Here is an 18,586-nt window from a genome sequence, read left to right as displayed (position 1 = left end):
GGACTCCACCTTTTGGCGCATGCGCCAACACCCGGATCACATTTACGGTGCACAGTGCAATAATTATTGCAGCCATTCATCAATGAGATCAAGATGAGAGTTGTGGTTTTAATTTTTACTGTTGTGGCTTTGACAAGTGCCTTGGAGTTTCATCCTGAGTGGGAGGCATGGAAATTGGTAAACAGAATGTAGTCTACTAGGCTGTGTATCCATACTGTTCATTGTTACTATTAAAACTCTCCCAGGGTTACAGCAAGCACTATTCCAATGATATTGAGGAGCTCAACAGATACAACATCTGGCAGGTCAATAAGAAGCTAGTCGAGGAGCACAACACGAAGGAGCTCGGCTTCACTCTCGGCATGAACCAATTCGCTGACCTGGAAAGCCATGAAATAGCACATGGCTTCAAAGCTCCAAAAATCGAGCATTTTGACAACAGTCAAATGTTTATACCAGATCCCTTTTTCCAGGCTGATATGAATGTTAACTGGACAGCCAAAGGTGCAGTCACTTCAGTAGGAAACCAACTACAGTGTGGGTCTTGCTGGGCTTTTAGTGCAACCGGGGCACTAGAAGGACAGCACTTCATTAAAACAGGAAAACTTGTTTCTCTCAGTGAGCAAAATCTGATGGATTGTACGTACAACTCCAAGTACAACAATTACGGATGCAACGGTGGCCTTATGAAATCCAGTTTCCAGTACACTAAGGACAATGGTGGCATTGATACAGAGGCTAGCTATCCCTACACAGCTAATGACAATAAATGCCGTTATAATATCTCAAATATCGGAGCTACTTGTACTGGCTACAAGAGTGTCCCTTCCAAGGATGAGCAAGCTCTGATGCAAGCTGTACAGTCTATTGGTCCAGTGTCTGCTGCCATGGATGGACAACATTCAAGCTTTAGCATGTACAAGAGTGGAATCTACTATGAGCCTGCATGTTCTGAGACTAATGTAAACCATTCCCCGCTGGTCGTAGGCTTTGGAACTTTGGATGGCAAGAACTACTGGCTACTGAAGAACAGCTGGGGCACAAGCTGGGGAATGAATGGATACATGATGCTGGCTAGGAACAGGAACAATAACTGTGGCATTGCTACCCTTGCTAGCTACCCTACAGTATAGCTACCCTACAGATCACACTTAGTGAACTAATAGTTTAACTATGTTTGTGCTATATATTTTGTGGGAGTTTGTTGGCTATCCCATTCGCACGGAATTAAAAACTAAGAATCTCTCTAATCCTTAGGCCAGAGGTGTTGGGCTTTCACTCTCCAGCTCTTCTTCGTGTGTGCATGTGTGTGCATGCGCACACATGAATCTCAAATCTTATGGAATGGAATCAGAAAGCTTAAAATCACATGATTATTAAAAATCTATCCTACATAACCAGACACCAACTGGGAGCTTGCTTATTGCACATTTTTCTCTTGTCTTATCTCTGACTGATTGTGTGTGAGCTCGTTCAACAATGAAGACACTTATACTTCTTGCTTTGGTTGCTTTTGCAGTTGCTGATGTGGAGTGGGACTCCTGGAAACAGGTGAGAACATTTGTTACCTGATTGTCACCTTGTATATATGTGAGAGGCTGCTTTGCAATGGCTGTATTTATGTGGTGCATGCAAAGTTTTCCAATGCAAAAAATATTAGATCAATTGATTTTATTTGCAGACCTTCCAAAGAGACTACAAAGATGATGTTGAGGAGCTCAACAGATACAACATCTGGCAGGACAACAAGAAGATAGTCGAGGAGCACAACGCCGCTGGCAAGCACAGCTTCACTCTCGGTATGAACCAATTCGCTGATCTCAAGAACGAGGAGTTTGTGTCAATGATGAACGGGTACAAATCCGGCCCCCGCTCTAACAGCACAAAGATCTTCAAGTCTGATCCCAACTTCAAGCCCGAGGCTGACACTGTTGACTGGAGGGCAAAGGGCTATGTGACAGGAATCAAGAACCAAGGCCAGTGCGGATCTTGCTGGGCCTTTAGCACCACCGGATCTCTGGAGGGACAACACTTCCACAAGAGTGGCACATTGGTCTCCCTCAGCGAGCAAAACCTTGTCGATTGCTCGGGCAGTTATGGCGACAACGGCTGCAAAGGTGGCCTCATGGACAATGCCTTCAGGTACATCAAGGCAAATGGCGGAATCGATACGGAAGAGAGCTACCCCTACAGAGCTCACGATGAGAGGTGCACGTTCAAATCTAGCAATGTTGGCGCAACTCTCTCTAGTTACGTTGATGTTGCACACAAGGACGAGGATGCTCTGATGAAGGCCTCTACAGACATTGGCCCGATCTCGGTTGCTATTGATGCCAGCCACCAGAGCTACCAGCTCTACCACAGTGGAGTCTACTATGAGCGAGAGTGCTCTTCGACCAAATTGGACCATGGAGTTCTGGTTGTCGGCTACGGAACCGATGGTGGTTCAGACTACTGGATCGTGAAGAACAGCTGGGGCACGAGCTGGGGAATGGAAGGATACATCCACATGGCCAGGAACAGGGACAACAACTGCGGTATCGCTACACAGGCCAGCTACCCCGTCGTCTAACTTGCTAGACTACTAGTGGACATTTTAGTGATTTTTGAGTGTGTACTGCTTGTGTGTGTGTGTATAATTATTATGAATGTATGTACCACATGAGAAAACATTGAACAATGATCTCTATGAGCAATATTTATATAGCTGGGAGGAACTAAAGCCTTTGAGCATGCATGAGGAGTAAATGTGTCAACCAACTAGGAGGCCTTATAGGGTTTAGCTATTTAGGTTCTAGCCTAGATATATCTAGGTGCGGTAGGTGGAGACAATGAGCTGTTGGCAGATACGTGAGGTGCGTGAAGTGGGGACTGGGAAGGAAGGCAGGCTGTTGACACTGAGTAAAGAGAGGCCTCTCACTGTAGGACAAGCTGATGACTCAGGGCTACAACTCAAGGTAACACAAACAAAAAGCCATTACTATAGAGTGCTTTATGAGTGTGTGTCTCTATTGTCAACAGTTGAGAAGTATTGAGCGAAGGCATGCCATTGTCGAGTGGAGTGATAGGAAACACACGTACATAGTCAGAGACCTAGGAACGCCGAGTGGGGTAGGCCGTGAATACACTTCTGTCCTCATCTAATCTCCCACCATTCTATATACAGACATTCATTAACAACGCTCCCCTCACAAGAGATACAGATGAGCTTCGCCATGGAGACTCGCTCAGATTTGGACATGGTGATAATAATACCATTAGCTAGGCTAACTAACCATTGACACACTGTATTGGTTGTGTACAGAGAAGTCTCATGTGTTTCGTGTGGAGGAGAACTTCCATCCAGTCAAGCCCTCAGCCGGGGTTACTACGAGGACCACGGTACACCCAGTGCCCACCACAGCTGCCACCCAGACCTCACCTCAGCGTCAGGTGATCACCTCATGTTGTGTGTGATTAGAGTTGTGTGGTTTATTTAGTGTTTGCCTGAAGAAACAACTTTCATTTCTCAACTTTCCCTGCTCACCTCAAACACCTGCAACCACCTCAAAACTCAGTTATTTCTTTCCAAAACATGTACCACTGTGTGTGTGTGTGCAATGGCTTTCAATATCCTAACTATCTTTCTTGATACCCCCCACACAGGCTGTAGTAGACCCCACCCAATGTTTTGCCATGGATACCCCAACTTCATCATCATCACCATTGGCTCCAGGGTTGACCACTTTACTGCCCCAGGGGATCATATTTCCAGGGGGCTATTTCTTGTCCGCTGGGGGGCAGCAAGGGGGCACCATCATGACCCCTGGAGGCCCCATGCCATACCTACTACCACAGGTAACTAGTGCATGTCTCACGCATCCTGTGGGTACCTTACAACTGCCAATTTTGCTTTTGATCTCCAACAGTGTGGGTTGGTGGTAGACAGGCGGCTTCACCATGTGACTTATAATTAGGTTAATGTATTAAGTATCTTTATTCATTACCTATTACCTCTAATGGCGAGGTAGACATAATGGCCATAATGACATAAACCTGCTGTTTCAAACGATTATTTACTATTTCATTTCTCTACAGGGTCCTGGTTATATTCAAACAATGAACTCTCCTCTCGTTCAAGCGTCAACCCCACCTCTCTCAAGACCACCCCCCTCTAGCTCCGCCCAATCACACGAGACCAACCATCTCTCTGTACAGGACATTGAAATAGAGAGCCCTCTTGATGACATACCAACATCTCCAAAACGAACAGATGGCCGGCGACAAACAGAGCTCTCCAACACGCCGAGTCTGTCCACCACCAGTAGACTGTATGGACAACCAGCCTGGTGGGGGGAGGATGGAAGACCACACCCACCTGCCGATAATGAGTACAGGCACGCTCAACATGGGTCCCAAATATTGAGGGATTTTGATTCCGATGATGCTAGCAGTGTTTCCTCTGGCCGGTCTGCAAAACTATCAGTCAAAGATGAATTGCGTTTGAAGGCCATCTCAAAGTCTCACGAGCAACAGTCTCCAAATTCCGCATGGGTGGTGGATTTCACTCCGAGCTCCAAGCCACACCCACATTCTAAGCCCCGCCCACGATCTGCCGACCACTCCCCCGTTAGAGCGCCCCCTGTCGTCAATAATAGTGCCTCTGCCACTTCACTCAGCCGTAAAAAACAGTCGACATTTGTGAAACACAGGTCCCCCGTTAGTACGAAAGAAGTGGCCAATAAAGAGGTTACTAAGAAACCTCGAAGTACCTCTTCTCTTACCCGCTCAGCCACGACTAAAAGGAGCAACCCCCAAACTGTGCGAACATCAGCACTTGATGCAAAGTCTCGTCGAAAATCTGGTTCTCTTTCGGACATCACGAGCAAAACTGCTGAGAGCAAGAGCGACGTGAAACAATCAACTCTTGATTCCAAGACACGCAAAAAATCAGGTTCTCTTTCCAATATCACAGCGAGGAAAGCTACTGACAAACCAAGCGGTACCAAGAATGGAGGTCATGGCAGTAGTTCTAAGGGGATTGATTCCAAGGCACGTAAGAAGTCTGGTTCCACTTCTGATATTACTGGAAAACATTCGATGGTAGACAAAACGTACACAAAGATTGGTGGCCAGGGAAGTAGTGATGAGCTGCAGACATCTATATCTGATCTCAGCCTGGCGTCGTCCGCAGAGCCTGTCATAGTGGGGGAGGGGTTAAAGAGTGCCAGTAGTGAGGGGTGTGGAGAGGGCTCTGCACGCAAGAAATGGACCAAGGAACAACAGGAGCAGGTGAGGGACAGGTGGGAGTTAAATATCTGATGCTCTATTAGTGGCTACTGTTAGCCTTGTAGAATGTGGATTGTGTGCATGGCTGAAAATTTGCTGCAAAATAATATTATGCATTTTCCAACAAATTTTTTTAGTATAATTATGTGGTAGTGCAGTAGCCTGTTAAAATGTGATTTAATGTGATTTAATTGTCTCATTAAAGTACAATAGCATATTGTAGCATCAGTCTTGTGACAGACACATATAGCACACACTCTGTGTTTGCCCAGCTGTGTGCCTGCCGTGGTCAGGTGGTGTGCTGTATCATTGTGCATGTTGGTGGGCTATGCATACAGCAGGCATATTTAGTGCTGACTGAGAAGCCATGAATAAACCTCCCACACACCACTTAGTGCTTGCTAAACAAATACACAGCGTGTCACATGTTGTTATTAAATACCAACCATCACATGCTCTAGAGAATGCTTACAAGTCAGTCATAATGCCATAACAACCATCACATGTCCAGAATGGGAATGGAAACCTTCTCTGGCCTTAAGCCTTCCTGTCTGAGGCGTTGCCATAACGTTGATTTCTGCAAAATTTGATAGCTAATATATTATATTGAGGATGCCCAATGTCACAACTAAAATGTCAATTAATTCATAGAGCTACAAGATAGTGTGTTTTTGTTTAGATCAATGATTAATTTCGAGCCAAAATTTTATATTATACACCTTGTGTTTTCTCCGAAATTAGCCTGTTTTTAGAGGTAATTTTGGTTGCCCATAACTGGAGTAAGAATTGTCCATTGTATTTAGTATAAATATTTCTTTGATAGAGAGCTACAAGATGACGCTGCATGTGCACTGTTCATATATATAGTACGTACTATGTTTGTCTGCCAATATTCCCTTGCCCAACCCCAGACACCTGACATCAGCTTGATGCTTGCCAACATTGAGGCACGGATGCGGCAGCTCAGTCGATTAGCGCAGGGCTCAGCTGTCAAACTGACAGCCACGAAACGGGATCTACAGGAAATGGGTGTGGTCAGTCGTGATGATACCCCCCACATAGTCCCGTTTAGCCTTGCGGGAGATCAGAGAGTGCCACAGTGGAAGTTCTCACAGACAAAAGTGAGCGTTTATTCAGTGCATGTACCAAATCGCTAGTTTGACAATCACAAGAGCAGTGACATTAGCTGAAAGAGTTCGGGGCCATTGATTAACAGGGGTCTAGTTTAACAGCCATAACTTCAGTACTGCTGATCAAATGTCAAAAATTTTATGATTTTCTGAAAGCTTAGAAAGAGACCTTTCAAATGATATGTTTAAATCAAAAATTTGATTGGGGCCATAATTTGTCATTTTTTGCCTTTGGACCATGGTATTGGGCCGAAATTGGCAAATTCTGTCATCTCTCAAATATGACTTTGATGGTACCATTTTAAAGATCTCTTTCTAAGTTTTCAGAAAAATTGAAGCGACAGAACTCAAGTTATGGCAACTGAGAGAATTGATTTGCTGTTTAAGTATATACATTAATACAGTACATGATTCCATGCTATAATTATTTGGCCGAAATTAGACCTAACGATGATGATACCGTTTGAAGGGCAACAATTTAGTGGTTTTCGAATGTTCTCATATGACAATAATTATACCTCTCCCCCCCCCACACACACACACGCCCACACACACTGTAGGAGGTCCACAGCATCTTCAGAAGTGTCAAGTCTGTCGAAAAATGGCTCAATGGTAAACGTTCTTCCTCCACTGCAATCGTGTAATTTTAATGTTTGTTTCCTCGTGCAGATATTGACTCCACTCTGGCCTCTATACAGCTACTACCACAAGAAGGGGGTGTGGCTAATGATGAAGCAGGAATGGCAGCTTATGGAGTGGGTGTGGCTAGCGAGGGGGTGGACTATGAGACCAACGATAGCGAGGTGGAGTGTTACCATGACAGTATCGAGGATAACTTTGCCAGCTGCTCCGAGTCAAACTACAGCGACTAGTGAATAATAGTGTTTGTGTGATGTTTTTAATTCATGCTCCAATCAATTTCCCTGTGTAGTTGTGTTTATTTCAGCGAAAGTCATTCTCAATAATTATTATTTTCATTCTTGTAAATTATTTTTCAATATTTCTATGTGAGCACTGAATTTTTGAACAAGAATCATTTGAATTTTAATATCAAACAATGATTAAGAGTAACCGAACCTCACTGTACACGAGTGGCAAAGAAGCCGTAGAAATCTCAAATAGCGAGAGCAAGTAATAACTACACGGAGAGTTAGTTATTAATAATTATAGTGTTGAGTGTTTCAGTTCTCTCCTCCGTCCAGAGACAGGTTGCTGGAGAAGGCCATCTTGAATGTGTATGCCTGACCAGCTGCAGGGGGTAATAGGAGGGGGGTAATGGGGGGGTGTGGTATAATGAGGGGGGTAATAGGGAGGGCACACAACGTCGCTACAGTACAATGCAATAATACCGAGGGAAGAAAATGCTGTTTCATGCGCTGAATGGGAAACCATTGCTTACTCTGTGAGAACACAGTCTGGTGGTTGACTAGTACGAAGGAATCCAGTGCTGAGTCAGGGTCCATGAACTCCATTAGCCCTGTAGCACTCTTACTACCCGCACCTGCAGGTGACATGACCAGCACGTCAATCACATGATCAGCATCATAAATATATTACCTTGAGAGAAGAACTTGGTTCCAATGGGAGCACTGACTCCTGTTTTAGCAATCACCTATTATACGATGATATCACATGACTAGACAACACTGTCACATGACCTACCTCCGCTAGTGATTCTGCTGTGCTGTCAGGAGGAGCATTGTAGAAATGGAGCAGTTTTCCCGGTGGTAAGATGCGATTCTTGCTGCTCCCCTCGGCCGTCATGAAGCGGTTGTTCCTAGACTGAGAGAAGTCCTTCCAACAAGGGGAGCCATCTTGAAGAGTCCCCACTTGACTGTAGTCGGCTATGTAGCTGTGCCGTGAGTAGCTGCAACCAAACACAAGAACATGAACTTTTAGAGAACGACCTAGCTATTGTACACACATGTATGTAGCACCAATAAACAGCTAACTTGTAAAAGCTAACAATATGCAGTAAATGTAACGTCTGTTTTACACCACACTGCTGTGTGTGTGTGTGTGTGTGTGTGTGTGTGTGTGTAGTAGGTCTCACTTTAGTTCTAGGTTAGATCCCATCAGCTTGCGGCCATGGAGATGCTGGATGGCGTTCTTAGCACTATCTTGGTTGTCAATGTGTGCCATTGCTGTGCCTTGCTTATTAGGTAGGATCTTCACCTGTAGTGTGTGTGTGTGTGGTGTGGGTGGTGTGTGTGGGTGTGTGGTGGGTGGAGATCAATAACTGAACCAAGAGCTACACTTTAACTTGACACCAGAACATCTTGCTAGAGTACTCTTTAGGCGCTAAGAAATTATTATCTAATCTAATCGTGGTTTTGCTGTTTGACGCAAGTGCACTGCAATCCACTGTAACTGTACCTTAAGAACATTGCCATAGGAACAGAGTAGGTTGAACACAGAGTCACAGTTGTGTTTCCCTGGAGTGAGTCCGTAGATCATGATCACCGATCCTGTGCCAGACATGTTGGGGGTCCCCACCACATTGTAGGGGGTCTGAGCCTGGGGGGCAGTCCCTGCAATTAGCAGAGGTAATTATACGTTTGATTTTGTGGAAAGGTAATCAGAATATACTAATTTAATTCGTAATTGGACAATCTAAACGAAAATGTTTACTGACTCTCTACTGGTATTTTGGAGGAAACTGCAAGGCTATAATTATTATAATAGCTATTGCTTTCATCAATAACTTATTATTGTCGAGAACCTACCTGCCCCATAGTTTGGGGTTTGCTGGTAGGTCCCGGCTGCTGCTGGAGGAGGCCTCACTTGTTGTGGAGTGACAGCTCCGTTACCGGGCGCTGGGGTTACCGTGGCAGCAGGTCGCGCCCCCTGTTGCTGAAGCAACCGTCCTGTGTGGGAAGGGGAGTGAGTTAGCAATGCACACACACACACGCCCACACACACACACACACACACACACACACAGAGTATACTAGTCAAAACACAATATTATGCTAAACGCGTTTATAAACATAATCACGCACAATATTATTTCAAAACATGACAGTAACTACATTGATGGCAAAGGTCAAAGGTGTCAGGTGCATAGCACACACCCACTCATTAGCCGCAGGTGAAAGTCCACATACGTACCAGCATTCTGATTGGTCAGGAAACCAAGCCTGCTCGACAATTGTATGAATGTATAGGGGCGTTGGTTTTAATTTGTGCATGTCATGTGACATGTGGGTGGGATAGTGGCATGTCATGTGACATGTGGGTGGGATGGTGGCATGTCATGTGACATGTGGGTGGGATGGTGGCATGTCATGTGACATGTGGATGGGGATGTCATGTGACATGTCATGTGATGGTAGTGCCAATAACTACTCTGACAGTATATACCTACAATGATCCTACATACCCTTAAGTACACACACATTCTGTATACCTTTGACTGTTCCTTGAGTAGTGAAATCCCACGTCATATCATCGTTCTTATAAACATTCAGTTTCCGTGTCTGGAAAAATAAAAAACAAAAGATTAAAACCATCGAAGTTAGTTTCAATAATAGGATCAGCTTATATTATAGCCCACAGAAACTGGACAATTCGGGAACTTGTACAAAATAGCTCCATTTATATTGTAACTCATTAAGGACGATATGATTGTATACAAGCAACTAGACTAACAGTTAGAGGCGAGTAGCTTACTCTGGCAAACTCAATCTTGAGTGTGCAGCAGCCAGCGTAGATGTCCGCCCCGTCCAGCTGGGTCCTGGCTCTAGCTGAAGAGGCAGGGCTGTCAAATCTGGTGGGAAGAGGGTTAAGAAAGACAGCCATTTTATCACTACTGGGCATGCTCAGTTATTGAACAGAGAGACAGGATACTCTACAAGTACTTGAAGACCGTTTTTTCTGAAAACGACAATACGTTGCACAAAACCATAGGGAGAGCAAATTGTCCTCATCACCTCCTGTAGGGTAACATGTGTTGTTAGCAGTGGAGGGTGAACATTACGTTACCCCCACCATCCACCCATCCAACTCACCACAGTGATAGGGTACATTGGGTTGAATACAGTGAAGAGGAGAATGTGATTAGCTCCCTCGGCAACCATTGGCATAGCAACGACTGCGGCTGCTGCGGCGGGATCCACTAGTGCGGATGACTGGGCGTTGGGCACAATCCCATACGGAGACCTACACAGAGACGCATAGACGCATACCGGTACCAGGTAAGCGGTTGTAGCTGTAGACAAACCTTGTGATCTCCTGGCTAGTAGAGAAGTTGAAGAACACGGGTCGATCCATGATGTAGATTTGCTGGGACTGCAATGGAGTGTGTGCAGTATTACATGAGGGCACGCTAATGGAGTGGATGGAACACGCAAAGTGTTAGGAGAAACACATCCTCATCTGAGAATATCTACCAAGAAATCAGTTGCCTAACCACCAAGCCATTGAGTCATTTGCTGACTCTGCATGCCCAAACCTCAATACACTTAACCTCAAGACAAATGTTAGACACACCTACGTACGTTACATGTACATGTACAATCTACCCAGGCCAGACAAAAGAGATGCTGTTATCAGGGCCTAGGGCTATAGAGACCGTGACAACACAATGAATGGTAGACGCCACACCTGACAAGACTGCACACACGCCAGGGCTTCCTCAACCTTCTCAAACTCAACCAAGGCCTGTCGCATACGAGGCATCATCGTAATGTAGCTGCAGGAACAAACAGATAATGTCCATTGTAATGCTTGCGAACCAGATAGCTGCACCGCATGAAAGTGTAATTTTTTTCGGAACACCCCACACAGTATTATACTTTCCCTAACACAAACACACAGACTCACGATATCCTTCCATAGGCTTGGAGAATAGCTACCATTTGCTGGTGAGTACAGCCGTCAGGGACGGCCCGAGCGTGTACAACACGTGACGGAGCCGTATTGTGCGGGTCCCCAGTCTTCATGGGGATCGCCAGAGCCGTGGACGGCTGGGGAATGGTTGCTACTTGGTCCTCCAGTCTGATTCTCTTCGGGTCGCTGCTGTATCTCTCTAGCCCTGGTACATCCAACATGTGCTTGTCGGCCATATTTTGCTGTAAATTGACCACATTTTGCCTTATAATTTTGTACACGAGCCCCTCCCCCTTCTCACGTGTTTTAATTAAACTTTCAGCTAGCTTGTAAAAGTCTTGTAAAAACTACAAGCCATCTACAAGCTCACAATGGCTGCGCAAATCGCTGCATTGGAACATCCCGACATCGACAACAGGCTGCTGACTGAAATCCTGCGCATTTGCCGTGAGGGACAGCGCGATCAGCTCCGTAACATCCTCAACTATGAGAAGAATGTGCTCAAGTACTTTATGATCAGAACTCCAAAAGGGTACACTGCAATTCATGAAGCTGTAGATGCAGAGCAGCCGGACATTGTGCAGACGCTTCTTCTGTACGGAGTCTCCCCCAACATCCGAGCACGCGGTGGCCTCACTCCACTCCACCTGGCAGCGTCCAGGGCATCTGAGGGTTGCGTGCGAGCCTTGGTCGATAACGGTGCTGATATCACTCTTAAAGACGATCTTGGACATGAAGCGATGCAAAAAGCTGAGCAGAAGAGCAGCAGGAAACGAGAAAATGTTGTTAAGTTGCTTCGAAGCAAAGGTGAGTTATAGGTGGGGTTTGATTATAATATATCTATATTATGATTGGTTACAATGTGACAAGTGCGTTGTATACCATTGTGTGTGCGTGTGTCCATTTCCATTGTGCTAATTGCTCGCACTAAACTCTCTTGTATGCCTTTACTGGTTTGCAGTTTCGTTCAAAAGCTTTACTTAACATGCTTGCTGTTCTGTTTTCAGTTTTCTTTGCTAGTGTTCTAAACACAACACCGCGTGACAAGCTAGGGGGGAGCCCTGTATTTACTGTTGATGCTCGAACAGTTTATTGTATAAATGTACACTGTGTATATAGTTGCCTGTAACAGTGGTAGTACAGGGTATAGCAGATAGTTGCCTGTAACAGTGATAGTACAGGGTATAGCAGATAGTGTGGATAGTTGCCTGTAACAGTGGTAGTACAGGGTATAGCAGATAGTGTGGATAGTTGCCTGTAACAGTGGTAGTACAGGGTATAGCAGATAGTGTGGATAGTTGCCTGTAACAGTGGTAGTACAGGGTATAGCAGATAGTGTGGATAGTTGCCTGTAGCGTAATTATATACCTCGTACACTGTATATGTAAATACCTGCAATATTAATACTGGCATGTATACTTGCTATATGCTTAGTTAGTTGCTCTAGTACCAACCAGTCCTGTCTCTAATGTATGCTTAGTGAGTTGCTCTAGTGCTCTGTCTCTAACTGTATGCTTAGTGAGTTGCTCTAGTGCTCTGTCTCTAACTGTATGCTTAGTGAGTTGCTCTAGTGCTCTGTCTCTAACTGTATGCTTAGTGAGTTGCTCTAGTGCTCTGTCTCTAACTGTATGCTTAGTGAGTTGCTCTAGTGCTCTGTCTCTAACTGTATGCTTAGTGAGTTGCTCTAGTGCTCTGTCTCTAACTGTATGCTTAGTGAGTTGCTCTAGTGCTCTGTCTCTAACTGTATGCTTAGTGAGTTGCTCTAGTGCTCTGTCTCTAACTGTATGCTTAGTGAGTTGCTCTAGTGCTCTGTCTCTAACTGTATGCTTAGTGAGTTGCTCTAGTATCAACCTGTCCTGTCTCTAATGTAACCACAGCATTATTATTATGTTCTACATTCGTACGCCATTATTGCCTCCACTTGAAAGGATTTCACAATTAGTTGCACTCGTGGAGTTAATTGTTAAGGCTTGTAGCGAGCTTGTATTAAGTATATTGTATAGTAAGTGTTTTAGTTTTTTCTATTCCCTACAGAAATTATCCTGCATGCCTCAAGAGGCGAAATCCGATTTCTCGAAAAGAAACTGTCCAGTCAACCGAAACCAGAGATTCGCGATATCGACGAAGCTCTTCTAGTAGCCGTTAAAAATGGACACAACAACTGTATTCCGATTCTAGTGGTCGCCGGAGCACGAGGTTTGGACTGTGCCCTGTATCTGGCTATTCAACTGGAACAGATCGAAGCCATTGCGATCCTACTGCTGTGCAAGTCCACCATTGTGGGCGATTACATGGCCATCCGCTCTCTCCTGTCTGAGCCACCAGAGAGTGACAACGTGCCGTGGTACATGCCCGAGGTACATCGAGTGCTAGCCAACGGAGCCATCAAAATGAGCTATCCTATTGCTGTATCCATCATGGAAAAGAATTACGAGTCAACGAAAGAGCTTCTCCTCAAAACAGATTTGGACATGGGTCAGAAACGCGTTGACTGGAGCAAGCTAAAGCTCACCTTGTTGCATTCGTCCTGGGTGTACTCTATAGCCCCGTGGGTAGTCAGCCTCAAGCTAGTCAACAACCACCTCCGTAAACTGCCGAAAGAACTGTTCCAAGCCATGCAGCTGCGACGACTGGATCTATCCCATAACCTACTGGAAACTGTTCCTGGTGAAATATTCGGACTCCCGAATTTGGAGTACCTTTGTTTAGCGCATAATCAGCTACTTGATCTCCCCGAGACCTCCAATTGGTCGTCTTCCCTGCTCACATTAGATCTGTCTGATAATCGCCTGACAACCCTTCCCACTGGAATACAGCACTCTGCTGTCGAGATTTTGAATCTCAGCAAAAACCAGTTCACAATGCTACCCAAATGCCTCTGCCGAATCAAGACGCTCACGTCACTGGACCTCAGTCACATGCCCGTATCCTCGTGGCCAAAAGAAATGGAGAATTTGGACAAACTAGTCAACCTGAACGTAACCAGCACAAATATTTCCGACCTAGCCGGACGCGGTGGCATTTTAAGGGGCGGTCTTAAAGGTGTGTTCAAAGCCAAGGGCCGATCGAGCAAGCCGTGTAACTACATCAAGCTGATTCTACTCTGCCACTCCACTAAAGTGAAAAGAGTGATGCTCGCACGACTTAAGCCTCACTTCTTGCCCCAAGGGGACCTCCCGGAAATGGAAGTATTTCAATGGTCCTACCGTCCGCTGTTCACATTTCGAACACCCAAGTTGCATTTCAACACCTGGGTTGTCGGCAGCGCGTTGGAAGTCTCTGCCCTCTATCCTTGCCTCTTCACAGCTGCAGCTCTCAACGTCATCGTTTGGGACCTCACCAAAACAGCTGACATGAGAGAACAGATCAAAGTATACGTGGACCTCCTAGTACGCTATATTCCTCATGCCAATATCTTCGTGATTACAATTCTGCCCGATATTCCAGAACACGTTTCCGATTCAAACGCAGACACACTAGCGAAGCGTCTCAAAACATTTTTTGCAGCGTCTTGTTACAAAAGTCTCCGTTTCCTCGGAATGTTTCTACTTGCTGCCAACCCAAACATCAAAGATGGTAATTCGGACATGAAACAATGCCTCTACGATACTGCCATGTTAATGACAGTCAACAACCAGCCTCTGGTCTCAAGACTGTGCCCTGAGAATTACTTCTCTATTATCCCCATCCTCGAAAAGGAACAGAAAGCGTTTGCCACTCGAGGGCAACCTGGTATTTTGGAGGAGGTGGCGTTATGGAACATGTTTCAGCAAGCTCTATCAGCTGATTCCCCTGACTACATGGAACTTCCAGTCATTGTTGACTTCCTCCAAGAGACAGGATTTTTGCTCCACTTTGAAGACCCCAACGACCATTTGGATCAGTACTACTTTATCCAACCGATGTGGCTATACCAAGCCCTCCTCAAGATACTCCGCCACTGTCTGGATCACCCCTCACGAGTTATTGTTACCACCGGCGACCTAGTCTCCCTCACAAGCATCAAATGGAACCTCAGTGCCACGGCTCCGCTCATACGTCTTATGATAAGATTTGCAATCATCATACCGACCAAGCCGAACCAGTTCCTCGTGCCCAGCCTCCTACCCCATTGCAGTCCCAGCACAGCCAGCCTCTTCTGTGGTAACCTTCGACGTCAGTTTGCCCCCAAAGTCAAGCCACTTCCCAGTGATCTTTGGAGTCGTCTAGTTGGACGTATTCTCTCCGATCTACCTCGCCTCGTTAACATGGCCGGGACAGGGGTTACCCCTCCTCGTTTAGACAGTAACTCTGTCCAGGAGAGGGACACAGATGAAGAGACTGATAGTAACAACACGGAAAGTGTTAAATCACCCGTTCCCATGGTAATCTCACCCGTCCCCGTGGTAACCTCACCCTCATCATCAACTAATGTAGCGACCAGCTATGCTCGATTGCATCTAGCAACTCGTAGCACCATTGAAGAATCTGATGACGACTTATGCAGTCCTTCTATGGAAACAGTAACCGATGTAACGAGAGGCACAAAGGATCTATCTAACAGTCAACCACAAACGCCCGAAGGCACTAACACACTCGCTGAAGACTCTCAACTGTCCATTCAAGAAGAACTTTCCGCTGGACAAAACATTCTTCCTAAAAGTGAACAAACAGAAACTGTGGATGGTAAACCATCCTTGTCCAAGTCTGAGGAGACTACCTACACTTCCGAAATGCAGTCACTAGCTGATGATTTTAATCATCCAGATGACAGTACACACCGTGCAAAGTTCCGTAAGCAGGTGACAGTGGGCAGTCCGTATCGCTACAAGCCACAGGAGGTCACAGTTGAACGACATACTACCTTTCCCAACCGATTGAGACAAAGCAGATCGATTACAACACCTCCACAGAAACGCGGGACTAGGTCCAGATCTCAAGTGGACCCGATGAGATACCAGAAGCACACTGCCATGTGGGACTCTGGCATTGTGTACAGAGATGATACAGTGGAGTTCTCCATTTATCCCTGTCTATGTGACGTGTCCAGTGTGGACGAACGAGGCATTGAAGTCTGCTCCACAAAGAACGAAGTCGGAAGGATCGTACTTGCAAGATTATGCCGTCTTGTCCAAAAGCTACTCGAAGAGAGGTACCCAGAATTGTTTTCCGTCGAGTTGATTCTACAGAAACACGAACTCACTCAACTTGCGATTTGCCCCGTGTGTTTGGAGCAGAAGGAAAGGAGTCCTCAGAGCTTCCTAGTCGAGGCTTGTGTTCATGCCCTGGGGGACAATGTACAGCACAACTGCCGCTATCATCCTGAGACCATCCCCATATATGACATGGTACCCGACTACCTGATGCTCGATCTACCCTCAGAGTTGAGAGTGGAGCCTTCAATGTTTAAAATTGACGAGGGCAAGTTGCTACACAAAGGCAGAGGGGCGCATTTACACCACGGCTATTTCAAGGGAGAGAGTGTGGCCATCAAAGTGTATCAGCACGCTCATGGGAAGTCCATCACTCTACCGTTGTCATTTGTTCGACAAGACATGGAAATGTTGAGCACCATCACTCATCCAAACATTGTGAGATCGTTTGGTTTTTGCCTGAATCCGCCGTGTGTTATAATCGAGAAAGCACCCCTCGGTAACCTCTACGAAAAACTCATGGACACGGAACAGAAGATCAGTAGATTGATACGATTCCATATCTGCTGTCAAGTCATGTCAGGTATAACCTTTCTCCACAGCCAGAACATCATCTACCGTACCCTCAAGGCAAGCTCCATTCTCGTCTGGTCTCTGCAGTTTCAGGATGAAGTAAACGTGAAACTTGCTAACCTGGAAAGAGCTTCTTTCCAATCCCCGAGCGGTTTGTTGGGCAGACCTGCCTTCTCCTCTTACCCTGCTCCCGAGATGCTCAAATATTCATTCAAAGAAGAGTACTCGGAAAAAGTTGACATTTATTCGTTTGGTATCCTCCTCTACGAGCTGGTTACACGATGGCAGCCGTTCACTGGCGTCTACAATACTGACAGGCTGCCCTCAAACCAACGACCCAAGATCACCAGTGCTGCTACCAATGGTTACGCAACGCTGGTACGACTCATGGAAGAGTGTTGGCAAGAAGACCCCTCTCTGAGACCAAGTGCCTTCTCACTCTTGAAAAGGCTCTCACAGCCGTCTTTCCAGTGTCATATTGCATCACAGGTGTTGAGGGACTGTGTAGCCGTGAGGGGCTGCTGTTTTGTGCCGTCTGTTCGTCAGATCTGGGTGTACGGTGAATACGATCAAGCTGCTCTCGGCGGAGATGGTTCGATAGCAGAGGGCACTCAAGTGTTTATCCTGAACGCCGATAGCCTGACTGTACAGGGAAGTTTGGAGCTGAAGGAAAGAGTATCTTCCATTCTGGCTGTTGATAATAAAGTGTGGATTGGTATGACTGAAGCCTGTGTGCATGCGTATGATACAACCACGTTTCAGTTCACTGATCGTCTTCACCTAGCCGATTCTGTCACCTGTATTGCAAGCAACGACACTTTCATGTTTGTAGCTCAAGCCAATGGGCATCTGAAGTGCTATCCCAAGCTAGTGCTGCCCAAGGACAGCGGCACTATTGATATTGAGGTCGGAAACAAAGCAATCATCGCTATGGAAACAGTGGGAGACATTGTCTGGCTGAGTTGTGGTAACGAGTTGGTCATTCTGAGCACTGAGGACGAGATAACGATAGAAGCAAGATGGAATGCGTGTGGACCCAGTGATCAGGTGTACTCTCTGGTTCTCTCCAAGGACGCTACTTTGATATGGAGTCTGTTTCGTGGAGAACTGGCCATTACTAGTTGGGACGTTCACACCGGCAAGATGAAGCATCGCGTGGATCTGACGGAAGAGCTGAATTGGGTGTGTTGTGAGATCAACTATGACCCTACCTACTTGCGGTTGGTCTCTCTCGAATGTGTCGGTGACACGCTATGGATGGGACTCACTTGTGGCGTGATCGTTATCTTATCGGCGGACGAACAACCAAAGGTTGTGACGAGGTTCAGAGCACATAGGAGCTCTCCGAAATGTTTGTTGGATATACCTAAACAGGAGGGATCACGTGACACTCATGTGGTGCTTAGCGGAGGATTTGGCGAGATTCTTCACTCGTCTAATTTAAGCAGCGAGCAAAATGGAGTCATCATTTCGTGGCAAGCGCTGACGATGGACCAGTTTCGGTTGGTGACGCATCGACACAAGGACATTCAGAAAATGGACTGAACAGTATTTTGTAGTTTGTAATTTTATCTGTGTGTACAGTATGTAATTTAAAGTACAATACAACTATTTTGATGTGTTGCGTGGGTGTAAATCTATTTTTAGGAGGGA

General features: G+C 45.9%; 5 protein-coding genes across 5 annotated transcripts; 4 read left to right on the top strand and 1 right to left on the bottom strand.

The window, feature by feature from the left end:
- The first annotated feature begins 18 nt into the window (after nt 1–18).
- Nucleotides 19–1,241, top strand: LOC135349316 (procathepsin L-like). Its single transcript, XM_064547842.1, has 2 exons — nt 19–177; nt 246–1,241. The coding sequence occupies exons 1-2, from the start codon at nt 94–96 to the stop codon at nt 1,131–1,133; spliced, it is 972 nt and encodes a 323-aa protein (XP_064403912.1). The 5' UTR covers nt 19–93; the 3' UTR covers nt 1,134–1,241.
- Nucleotides 1,242–1,381: 140 nt separating this feature from the next.
- On the top strand, nt 1,382–2,683 carry LOC135349317 (procathepsin L-like). Its single transcript, XM_064547843.1, has 2 exons — nt 1,382–1,551; nt 1,682–2,683. Exons 1-2 carry the CDS (start codon nt 1,480–1,482, stop codon nt 2,570–2,572), a joined length of 963 nt encoding a protein of 320 aa, XP_064403913.1. The 5' UTR covers nt 1,382–1,479; the 3' UTR covers nt 2,573–2,683.
- Nucleotides 2,684–7,446, top strand: LOC135349298 (uncharacterized). The gene is made up of 9 exons (XM_064547818.1): nt 2,684–2,957; nt 3,022–3,111; nt 3,167–3,242; nt 3,305–3,432; nt 3,646–3,837; nt 4,078–5,271; nt 6,180–6,389; nt 6,959–7,010; nt 7,068–7,446. The coding sequence occupies exons 1-9, from the start codon at nt 2,832–2,834 to the stop codon at nt 7,268–7,270; spliced, it is 2,271 nt and encodes a 756-aa protein (XP_064403888.1). The 5' UTR covers nt 2,684–2,831; the 3' UTR covers nt 7,271–7,446.
- Nucleotides 7,414–11,511, bottom strand: LOC135349307 (heterogeneous nuclear ribonucleoprotein L-like). Its single transcript, XM_064547833.1, has 14 exons — nt 11,223–11,511; nt 11,004–11,091; nt 10,621–10,688; nt 10,409–10,559; nt 10,248–10,333; nt 10,071–10,167; nt 9,808–9,877; nt 9,125–9,265; nt 8,775–8,929; nt 8,452–8,573; nt 8,061–8,265; nt 7,956–8,010; nt 7,798–7,899; nt 7,414–7,647 (listed from the first exon to the last, which is right to left on the bottom strand). The coding sequence occupies exons 1-14, from the start codon at nt 11,462–11,464 to the stop codon at nt 7,580–7,582; spliced, it is 1,650 nt and encodes a 549-aa protein (XP_064403903.1). The 5' UTR covers nt 11,465–11,511; the 3' UTR covers nt 7,414–7,579.
- A 36-nt stretch (nt 11,512–11,547) lies between these two features.
- LOC135349288 (leucine-rich repeat serine/threonine-protein kinase 1-like) lies at nt 11,548–18,544 on the top strand. The gene is made up of 2 exons (XM_064547806.1): nt 11,548–12,035; nt 13,263–18,544. The coding sequence occupies exons 1-2, from the start codon at nt 11,600–11,602 to the stop codon at nt 18,476–18,478; spliced, it is 5,652 nt and encodes a 1,883-aa protein (XP_064403876.1). The 5' UTR covers nt 11,548–11,599; the 3' UTR covers nt 18,479–18,544.
- Nucleotides 18,545–18,586: the final 42 nt, after the last annotated feature.

The sequence above is a fragment of the Halichondria panicea genome, chromosome 15 (assembly GCF_963675165.1).
Source record: "Halichondria panicea chromosome 15, odHalPani1.1, whole genome shotgun sequence".
Taxonomy (NCBI): domain Eukaryota; kingdom Metazoa; phylum Porifera; class Demospongiae; order Suberitida; family Halichondriidae; genus Halichondria; species Halichondria panicea.
Note: the sequence above shows the minus strand (reverse complement) of the source record. Positions and strands in the feature narration are given on the sequence as shown.

What these genes read in the sequence shown, in the direction of transcription:
- LOC135349288 (XM_064547806.1), top strand. Translation starts at nt 11,600, where the DNA reads ATGGCTGCGCAAATCGCTGCATTGGAACATCCCGACATCGACAACAGG. An exon ending in TAAGTTGCTTCGAAGCAAAG is followed by an intron (nt 12,036 to 13,262) that starts GTGAGTTATAGG and finishes TATTCCCTACAG; the next exon opens with AAATTATCCTGCATGCCTCA.
- LOC135349317 (XM_064547843.1), top strand. Translation starts at nt 1,480, where the DNA reads ATGAAGACACTTATACTTCTTGCTTTGGTTGCTTTTGCAGTTGCTGAT. An exon ending in AGTGGGACTCCTGGAAACAG is followed by an intron (nt 1,552 to 1,681) that starts GTGAGAACATTT and finishes TTTTATTTGCAG; the next exon opens with ACCTTCCAAAGAGACTACAA.
- LOC135349316 (XM_064547842.1), top strand. Translation starts at nt 94, where the DNA reads ATGAGAGTTGTGGTTTTAATTTTTACTGTTGTGGCTTTGACAAGTGCC. An exon ending in AGTGGGAGGCATGGAAATTG is followed by an intron (nt 178 to 245) that starts GTAAACAGAATG and finishes AAACTCTCCCAG; the next exon opens with GGTTACAGCAAGCACTATTC.
- LOC135349307 (XM_064547833.1), bottom strand. Translation starts at nt 11,464, where the DNA reads ATGGCCGACAAGCACATGTTGGATGTACCAGGGCTAGAGAGATACAGC. An exon ending in CAATGTACCCTATCACTGTG is followed by an intron (nt 10,334 to 10,408) that starts GTGAGTTGGATG and finishes GTTACCCTACAG; the next exon opens with GAGGTGATGAGGACAATTTG. An exon ending in AACCAAGTTCTTCTCTCAAG is followed by an intron (nt 7,900 to 7,955) that starts GTAATATATTTA and finishes TGTCACCTGCAG; the next exon opens with GTGCGGGTAGTAAGAGTGCT.
- LOC135349298 (XM_064547818.1), top strand. Translation starts at nt 2,832, where the DNA reads ATGAGCTGTTGGCAGATACGTGAGGTGCGTGAAGTGGGGACTGGGAAG. An exon ending in TGCCATACCTACTACCACAG is followed by an intron (nt 3,838 to 4,077) that starts GTAACTAGTGCA and finishes ATTTCTCTACAG; the next exon opens with GGTCCTGGTTATATTCAAAC. An exon ending in GGAAGTTCTCACAGACAAAA is followed by an intron (nt 6,390 to 6,958) that starts GTGAGCGTTTAT and finishes CACACACTGTAG; the next exon opens with GAGGTCCACAGCATCTTCAG.